The sequence below is a fragment of the Corapipo altera genome, unplaced genomic scaffold, assembly GCF_003945725.1.
Source record: "Corapipo altera isolate COAL_440 unplaced genomic scaffold, ASM394572v1 140b, whole genome shotgun sequence".
NCBI lineage: Eukaryota > Metazoa > Chordata > Aves > Passeriformes > Pipridae > Corapipo > Corapipo altera.
The window spans coordinates 1,415,727-1,425,676 of NW_020884956.1; the positions used below are offsets into that span (position 1 = coordinate 1,415,727).

The 9,950-nt window shown below is 39.9% G+C and overlaps 1 protein-coding gene across 3 annotated transcripts in view; it reads left to right on the forward strand.

Annotated features, from left to right (window-relative positions):
* CDH8 (cadherin 8) overlaps positions 1-9,541 on the forward strand; it is a 154,430-nt gene extending 144,889 nt beyond the window's left edge. For all 3 annotated transcript variants that reach the window (XM_027663736.1, XM_027663734.1, XM_027663735.1), the window contains 2 exons: positions 5,616-5,867; positions 7,484-9,541. In XM_027663736.1, coding sequence (XP_027519537.1) covers positions 5,616-5,867; positions 7,484-7,977 — 746 coding nt within the window. In that variant the 3' untranslated portion in view covers positions 7,978-9,541. The remainder of the gene's footprint in view (positions 1-5,615; positions 5,868-7,483) is intronic.
* The last annotated feature ends 409 nt before the right edge of the window (positions 9,542-9,950 follow it).

Sequence of the window (9,950 nt, forward strand, 5' to 3'; positions counted from 1 at the left end):
GCATAGATAACAACTTCTACCACAAAGTCCTTAATACCAGTGGTCGTTTGATCTTTCTGGAAATGTTCTAAAAGGGATAGGAAAAGAAAGACAGAAAGGGTTATGTAGGTGGAAGGTTACCCAGCAGGGAAGTCCACTGATCTCCACATATTAGAGACCACGAGGGACTTAAAGAATTGCAATAGTGTGTGCAGAGAAAATGACACTTGGATGCAAACTGACTGCTTCTGATTTTTACTTTTGTTCTGTTATTCTATTGTCTGACTTAAAATTGCAACGTGTTCCTGTACAAAGTGGGAGATGAAGAAGTTGACTCCTGCCTGCTAATTTCCCATCCAGATTGGTGTCAGTGCTGTTAAAGTCACTCATGTCCAGCAAATCTAGAAACAGCTTTGTATAACAATTACTACATTTACATTTTCTTAAAATCTTGCATTCAGGAGCCTCAAAAGAGATCTGGGAGTCTTGAGAACTGTTGGGGGGATCTGCAGGAAGCACTTGGCCCTGTGGTAATTACGGTTATTCAAACTCCCTTTGTCTGGAAATCACACTGGACGTCTCATAAAGACCTTCTGCATTGCCATTCTTTGTTCCAGCTGTGAGGGAGATATTCCCAAAACAGTTTCTTTCACGATTGTTTCAAAAATCTTCTTATGAACTTCAAAAACTGAGAGTCAGACAATGAACTGATTTGGTTTTATATTTAAAAACAGTAAAAATGAGCTCCAGATATGAACTGCAGTTGTGTGTTCCTGGTGCTGTGTCACTCTGAGCTGACACTGAGGGTAAGGCAATTGTTAGGGTCCCTCATCTGATGCTATTCCTGAATCCTGTAGTACAGATAGAGCTCCTTGTCCATCCTGAGTAGTTGGAACATCACCCATGAGAGGGCATCTCACAGGACTCAGGCGTTTCCATGACCTTCTTCAGCCCCTTCCTCACATAAATGGGCACAGATTTCAGGGAGACTCGTTTTCATGGAGAACATCAAAGGCCCTCCTGACTGTACCTCAGTGACTGGAGGTAAACACTTGGTGTCTCTTTGCCTGTGGCAGGTTTACCTCAAAGCTTTATTAACAGACAGGTTTGGGGGGTTTTCTGCATGTAATTTTCCTTGTTTTGCTAAAAGTAACACGAATAAATAAATAGCCTGAACAGCACTATAATGAAGGATCAGTGGGTTAATTGGAAAGATGAGTGGAAAGAGGCTGTCCCCTCTCCTGTTGAGCACCTGCTGCCAAGATAATTCCTGCAACAGTGCTGGAGGTTGTTCCTGGAGGAGATTCCTGCTGTTTTGTCGCCTACCAGTAAGGGGAATGTCCGCAGAGAGAAGGAAGCAAATCAGATAAATTAAGTTTACTGCTAATCAACTGCTAGGATTTAGTTTCAAGTTCTAGGATTTAGTTTCAAGTTCTAGAAGCCAACTAAAACGTCAATTAGAGAGTCATTGTTCTTCACTCGAGCCATATTTCCAGCAACACCAAGGTATATTTATTTCAGGATGTAGCAATGAAGGGAAAGGAATTCATTGCTAAAGAAAATTGCCAAGGCAAGTGGAGGGCTTGCCATCCACTGGCAAAACAATTTGGTTGCTTCATTTTGCTTTTTCTATTGATGACTTTGATTGCCAGTTTCTTTCCAGGCACAACATATTCACCTTTAGTTAAACACAGCAGCTTTCAACCAAAAAAAACCAACTAAAAAACCCCCAAAACAAACCAAAAAATCCAACCAAGCTAGCCATCTGTAAGAAAAGAAGGGTTATTCTCTTCTCCTTGTTTTGCATCTCTTCTGCACAGTACTGATTGTTCAGCCATTACAACTTCTTTTTCACTTAAATATTTCAACTAACTGTCCTACATATCTTGAATATCTTTTACTTTATCTCATTTCTTTTGAACTGGAATTTAGAACCGTTCCTGGTATCAGGTGGTTTCTTGCACACAGTTACAGCTTCACTAATTAGCAGTGGTGGGCATATTTTCTCCATCTCTTCTTCCTCTCATTTTTACTGCCTCCTCTTATTTGTCTCTTCAGAGCACATACTTCCTTTTTTACTGAGTTTTACACCCTGATTCTGGCTTATTAGAATTTGCTGTACCAGGCAGGATAGCAGAGAGTGTGCCAGAAGGGATCTGAAGCTGCCACCAACAAGCACAGCTTCTCTTCGTTGTTTCTTCCTAAAGCAGGTGCCTTCCCTCTTTTGCATATCTGTAAAGTGCAGGGCTGCTGGGGCTCAGCTCTCAATCCTCTCCTCCAGCTTGGACAGAGGAGGACTGTACCAGGTTCCTAGAAAGGAACAGGCTGTATCAGTACAGATTTTAGAGCACAGGAAGTCACTGCGTAATATAACTGTAAAAGTCTCTGGAATTCTGAATAAATGACTACAGATGTGACACTTCTGAGTTGGATTTGTCTCAAAGACAGAAAGAGCTGGAAATTGAGCACCACATAGTCTTTTTCTTCTTTAAAAAGTTAAAGAAAAGGCATTAAGTATTCAACTTATGCTGAGATATTTTTAATTTTGTAGGAGAAAGTCAGTGGACAGATGAATTTATTTTGCAGTATTTGAAAATAGGGAGAGGTGCTAAGGAGGAAAAGAATGCTATCTGATAAAAAAAAAAAAAGTACTACCTTTTACAGATCCCAATGTGATGCATTAATGATTCTTACTTCGGTAAAGCTACACACACCCATATTCAGGAAAACTGAGCTACAGGGTTATTTTCCCAGCATAACCTTTCCCTTTGTTCCCTGCAGTTCAGCCAGAGAACAAGTGTGACACTGGAAGTGGTTTAATTTGACATGTAGTTTTTGCTCACTTCTAAATGTCTGCTAATTGTTGACTTAAGACATACTTGACTTTTCCACTGTAACACAGTGGCACATGTGACTCTGGGTGTCTTCAGGGAGTTTGGTCCTATTTGAGTTGTCAGGATTCTTAAGAGCTTATACCTGAAATTTATCTTCAGTAAACACACATGCTCCCTTTAATTTTCAAAAAGGGCACAAGAAAGGACTAGACTATTTATTTAGCTCCAGGGTGCCATCAGGTTTGATGTGACTGTTTCCAAATTAAATAGATAATAACTCAGGATTCCTGGGAAAAAAAGTTGTTAGGAATACTTTTTGTTCTGCAAAGTGACTGTATTTTTTCTGCTTTATTCAGTGGTTAATTTTTAGATTGATCTTCATGTGTTACGTACTCCAAATGTGTGAAAAATGCTGAAATGGTTACATCATCTCTAACACATCATTAGCAACATGAATTATAGAAAGAACCTCTCCAGGTTGCATAAGTGTGATTGGTAGGTGGTTCTGCTGTGGAAGGGTTAGAGAATCATAGAATGTTTGGGTTGGGAGGGACCTTAAAACTCATCTCGTTCCACCCCCTGCCATGGGCAGGGACACCTTCCACCAGCCCAGGTTGCTCCAAGCCCCGTCCAACCTGGCCTTGGACACTTCCAGGGATCCAGGGGCAGCCACAGCTTCTCTGGGCAACCTGTGCCAGGGCCTCCCTACCCTCACAGGGAACAATTCCTTCCAATATCCCATCTATCCCTGCCTTCTGTCAGTGAGAAGCCATTCCCCCTTGCCCTGTCACTCCAGGCCCTTGGGAACAGTATCTCTCCACGTTCCTTGCAGGCTCCCTTCAGGCCCTGCAAGGCCACAATCAGGTCACCCCAAAGCTTCTCTTCTCCAGGCTGAACAATCCCAGTTCTCCCAGCCTTTCCTCCCAGCAGAGCTGCTCCATCCCTCTGAGCATACACAGCAGGCCTGCAAAATCAGAGGTCCTGATCTTCACAAGTAGCCTACTTGGCTTCATTTTCTTAGTCACTGAGTGGGAAAACAACCCTTCTCTGTTCTCTGTGTGAGGCAATTATGCCTGTGCTTGAATACCAAATAATCTTTCTTCCTCTTTTGTTTCATGGAAGTAATGAATTAACTGTGGGAGTTATCTACTGATTGATATCTTGATATAGGTTGAGGCCATGATATAGTTTAGTAATATTTTGTTCTGTAATCATTGTATTCTGTATCTTTATTTCTTATTAATATGCCTCCTTACTAAGAAGGATATTAAGAATAAAATACCTAATTTTATTTTTTTGATGTGAAAAGTGTCTTTACGTTATTTGCTTCATGACCAGAACCAAGATTAAAGCAGACCCAATACTTTCTTACAGTCACGATATATATGCAAACACATATTTTCATGTGCTTCATTGAAACCTTAATTTGGGTTTCAACTCAAGAATTGGGTCTTTGCTGTAGTTGTCATATAAACACTGCTTGTCTTCCCAGTCTTCCCTGCCTCATGCCTGTCACATAACTCCCAGTAATTTCTTTCCTTCCGTGGAATGACATTTAACATTGAAAATGTGCATTTTATAACATAAAATATCAGGAGGCTTACTTTGGTTCATGATGAATCAGGAAAATCAACATTAACTCCTTCTCCCAAACATGATGTGCAGCTTTAAAACTGTCATTGGATCCTTCAGTAACACACACACACATTCCTATTCTGTGTGCCTCAGAATCCCTTTATTAAACAAAATATCTTTTTATTAAATATCTTTTTATTAAAAACAAACCCAAACTAGTGCAAATCAACATGCACTCTGTTAGTATATAACTCATAATACTGAATTTTTTTTTCATTCCACACAATGAAACAGTTAAAAGTTAACAGTGAATATATAAGTATGTAAATAAATCAGAGTTTTTCCCATGCTTGGCATGCTCACTAATCATGGTTTATACCTGAGCATTCTTACACATACAAGATCACTGATATTCAGTAGTAGTGTGTTGTTAACTGGCTAGAATCTATAATTTTTACAGCTAATACGTGAGAGAATCTATATGATTATCCTAAGTAAAACCAACTTGTATTCTTTTTGATGGTGAACTGAGTGACTGTGAGAGATTTAACTGTGTGACTCTGTGTCTGGGTAGGATGCCATGCAGTCAGATGCCTCTATATGTTTCTAAAATTAAGTTTCTGCATATGTGTGCAGAGGTAAGAATGTCCCAGACTCATTTCCTCCAGCTGCCTCCACAGGAGATACATTCTGGTTCCGTTTGCTCTATTTCCATCACCGGGGCCTAATAAATGTTTAAGTTGCTGAAAATCAGGCCTACAGCTTTTGATGCATTGAGCTTTTCTTTTGTCTTTATATGAAAAAGAAGAATCTTTTGTAGCAAGGGAAGATATTGTGCAATTTGTAACTGTAATGGAGGGAACATTTGTTTTAATTGATGAATGTGCTTTAAGTTTGGGTTACTTTAACATCTCATTTCTTTCTTGCTTTACTGGGTGAATTTTTATGACTGCATAACTTGAGAAACAGTGGTGAACCATGATGGGAAGATATCTATAGGAATGTATGCAGAGGAGAAAGTGAGGGATTGCCTCATGGCCATACCACAAGACACAAGAAAATCATATGTTGCACTTCTTCAGGGCAGGGACAGAATGGAGAGGGATTTCTGTGTCACGTGCTGCTGGTGTGAGGAGGTCATAAAACGTTTGTGGAGAGGTTTCCTGAAAGCTGTGGGGTCAGCAGCCCTTCCGTGTGGTGAAACGTTGCCAATTTTCCCTTTTCCAGACAACACCCTCAGCATCCTGGCGAAGCACAGCGGGTTCAGCCGGCAGAAGCAAGAGGTTTATCTGCTGCCAATCATCATCAGTGACAGTGGGAATCCTCCCATGAGCAGCACCAGCACCCTCACCATCCGTGTCTGTGGCTGCAGCAGTGATGGCATTGTCCAGTCCTGTAATGTCGAGGCCTATGTGCTTCCCATTGGACTCAGCATGGGAGCCCTCATTGCAATCCTGGCCTGCATCATTTTGCTGCTGGGTAGGTATTTGTGTCACAAGTCAAAACTTCTCTGCTTCCTGCGTGGCCATAAGGGAGCACAGGAGTCACAGAGAAGGACTGGCAGTCTAGTCCAGTGGAATGTGCAGCACTACTGAAATCCTGTCAGGGTTGTGTCCCTCCTGTCCTGAGAGCTGAAGCACACAAAGCAAAGTCCCAGTCTGAAGTAGTTGTACACATGAGTTACATGATAAGCAGGTATGGAAAGTGAAACCAAAAATCCAACCAGGATGTTAAGTAGCAAGGTGAACACAGTATGTGTTACACATGACAGAAGTGGGTTTGTTCTGTCTTCTAAGGCTTGTATGAATCATAGAATCTCAGAATTACAGGATATCCTGAGGTGGAAGCGACCCACAAGTCCCTCCAATCCAACTCCTGGCCCTGCACAGACACCCCAACAATCCCACCCTGTCCCTCAGAGCGTTGTCCAAATGTTCCTGGAGCTCTGGCAGCCTTGGGGCTGTGCCCACTGCCTTGGGGAGCCTGGGCAGTGCCCAACCAGCCTCTGGGGAAGAACCTTTTCCTGGGATCCAACCTGACCCTGCCCTGGTACAGCTCCAACCATTCCCTGGGTGCTGTCCCTGCTCCTGCAGAGCAGAGATGGAGCTGCCTCTCGTGAGGAGCTGCAGACCCCGATGAGCTCTGCCCTCAGTCTCCTCCAGCTGAACAAGCCAAGTGTCCTCAGCCCCTCCTTGTATGGCCGCTCTAGACCCTTCATCATCATCCTAGCCCTCCTTTGGATGCTTTTAAACAGCTTTAGAGCTTTCTGTTCTATATATTTGTATTTATATATTTCTAATATGGGCTTATTCTGGATTGTAATGGCACAAGACCCACTGCAGCTTTACAAGACAAACAGCACAGTATATTTTAATAAAACATACAGAATTTGTATACAACATCAAGCGAGGGAGAGAGCAGTGAAGGAAGAGGCCTATTTGCCTATTTCTGCACTTCGCAACTTCGCTTTGTAACTGAGATTTACATCAGTAACTGAGATTTCAGCATTAAGCTGCAAAAACAACACTGCAACTCATTTAGAGTTTTTTATACATCTGTCCACAATTCTGAAATCAAGCTAAGCTCTTTTTTTTCCCCCTTACTGTCTCATTTTCTTTTCAGTTATATAATGTGAGTCTCTTGCAACAGGTAAAAAAAAAGACACTGATTTCCTTCTGTCATTAGGGCTGTGTTTTCAGAACAACACTCTCTAATTTTGGAAAACACCATCCATAATGTAGATCCTTATAGACTATGTTCAGTGAATAATGATAGCTTTACTTCACTTCCAAAAGGAAAAGTTGTTTACTGACTTTGAAGCTCAAAACTAGAAGTACATGAAATCTTATCGCCTATATAAAATTGAGCTTCAGATGTAAATATGAGCTGATAATAAAAATCTTGAGGGCTACTCAGAGCTTCTGATCAGATTTCCATCACGTGAATGAGGTTGAAGTTATAGGTCTTTCAGCTTTTCACCCTTGTTTCTCTCAATTTCACAAAAACCACCCTACCACCTTCCACAACTGCACTTCCCATGTAATGTTTTGATTGGAAATTTCTTACCTAACCAGCCTGTGATGTTTTCTTTGCAGTCATCGTGGTGCTGTTTGTAACGCTGAGAAGGCATAAGAATGAGCCTCTAATCATCAAAGATGATGAAGATGTGAGGGAAAATATTATCCGCTATGATGACGAGGGAGGTGGAGAAGAAGACACGGAAGCGTTTGACATTGCGACTTTGCAAAATCCGGATGGAATTAATGGGTTTTTGCCTCGTAAGGATATTAAGCCTGATCTTCAATTTATGCCCAGGCAAGGTCTTGCACCTGTTCCTAATGGTGTTGATGTTGATGAATTTATTAATGTGAGGCTTCATGAAGCTGATAACGATCCCACAGCTCCACCATATGACTCTATCCAGATTTATGGCTATGAAGGAAAGGGGTCAGCGGCTGGTTCCCTGAGCTCATTGGAGTCCTCTACATCAGACTCAGACCAGAATTTTGACTACCTCAGTGAATGGGGTCCTCGCTTTAAAAGACTTGGAGAACTTTACTCAGTTGGAGAAAGTGACAAAGAAACTTGACAGTGGATTACAAACTTCTTCCCTGTTGACTTAATGATCATGTAATATTCTAGGGCCACTGCTGGTAGTTAAAACTAATGTGGCTTTTTGTTTTAGAGGCAAGTTTAGCGCCAGTCATCTATAAAATCAACTACATTGTAATGTTGAACCAAAAAAAAAAGTATATGTTAGGAGGTTAAGTCTTGTGGAGTGTGAAGTAAAGTATGTGGAGTGTCTAGAAGTCTTTGGATATTTGATATTCACTTGACCACTCTGAAGATGGAGATTCGGATCTTTGATTATCTTCAGTGAATTGAAAAGAACAAAAATTGGTGCTCTCTTAGAAAATGGACTTGCAGGGATTTTGCTGTTGAACAGTAGCTCCTGCCAGTGTGTGTAAAGCTAATGGTTTGTTTCTGCATTGCCAACAAAGATCCCGCCACAGAAATGTTTAAAAGCAATATCTTGGTCTTCTTAGCAATGCTGAGCAGAAATAGCATTGCCAATTCCTACTGGCTTCTACTGTGCAGTGACCATCCATTGTACATACAGTAATTGTTGGCCACGTAACCACAGACTGAATATCATCTTTAAATATTGTGTCAAGCCTTAAAATATTCACATGTTCTTAATCCATTCCAGTGATGGGTAATAAATCCTACTAATGTGTAGAAATTCAGAGGCAGGGCTACAAAACCTTGCTTTCCAAAAGGATCTTTTTTTCTAGAAGAAGGATCAGTCCTGTGCTTCGTCTTCTGAAAGAGAAAACTGTGAAATGGGATGGACTTACCTAAATGAAAGAATTGATGATTTTATTGCTAAAGATCGAATTTATTTGTTTAATCTTTGAAATAAATATTTTATTGATGTCCATTACTGCTTTTATTTATCAAAACTGATAATCTATAGAGTAAGATTATGAAGAAAACTAAATTATATCAGTTAGATTTTTTTTCTATATATAATGAATGTTTAATACATGTACATTTTGAAAAGAAAAATGACAAATTGTTGCAGGTTAAAGCAGTTCCCTATCCATTTGAAGTAGCTGAATTTTAAGAGAATGCTGGCAGGAATTAAACTTTCCCAGAGAAAACTTTTGACAGTTTTGTATCTTCATAAATCTAGTACCTGGTGTTTTTAATACAAGCACAAACAGCTGGAAGTAAACTGGTTCATGTGAATATTTAAACTATAGACTTTTAGAAATCCACACATAACACAGTACAGTAAAAAAAAAAAAAACATGCTTATAGTTCTCCACTGTATTAGAGCAGGAACCAGTGTGTACATAATTTTACTGCTTCTGTTATTAGCATTTCTTTTCTATAATATTCATAGTGATGCACCAGGGCTCTTGCACACAGAGAAAGAACACTAGAAGCTGCAAGCATACTCAATTTGTAATGCAAACTTGCCATTTAGAAGTAGCAATTGTATAAGAAAACTACGTATTACATGCAAATCATTTTAATTTTCTACTTTGTTTTGAAGCTATATTATTGTTTGTTTATTTACTCCATGTATTGTATTCAGAGAAACTCCTGTATTGTTTCCTACTTTGTGAAATATATTTTTATAAATACTTCTCTTGTTGCTGCTTTTCTTTCAGGTTTACCTGTGCACAGCAGAAATGAATCTGCCTGAAGAACTTCATAGGTTTTTTGAGGAATGTAGTTTCTTCAGAATTTATTTATTAATTGAATACAGTCAAGATAACAATAAATACAGGATAATATTTGAAACATTTTTTGACAGTGTTTGCAGAATTAGACAGCAGTCTGTGGCCACAGGAATTATGAGTGTCTAATTCACTTGTGCCTTTCTGAAAAACAAGCTCACAGATCTTTTGTTAAAGTATTGTCAGTAAAAACAACCCACTGACTTTAAATTCCTCAGTAACATTTGTTCTGCAAACAAAAAAGTCTTATTGCATCACCCCCAATTTTACCTGTGTTTCAAATGGAAACATTCACTTTGCTTTAGCTGCAGCA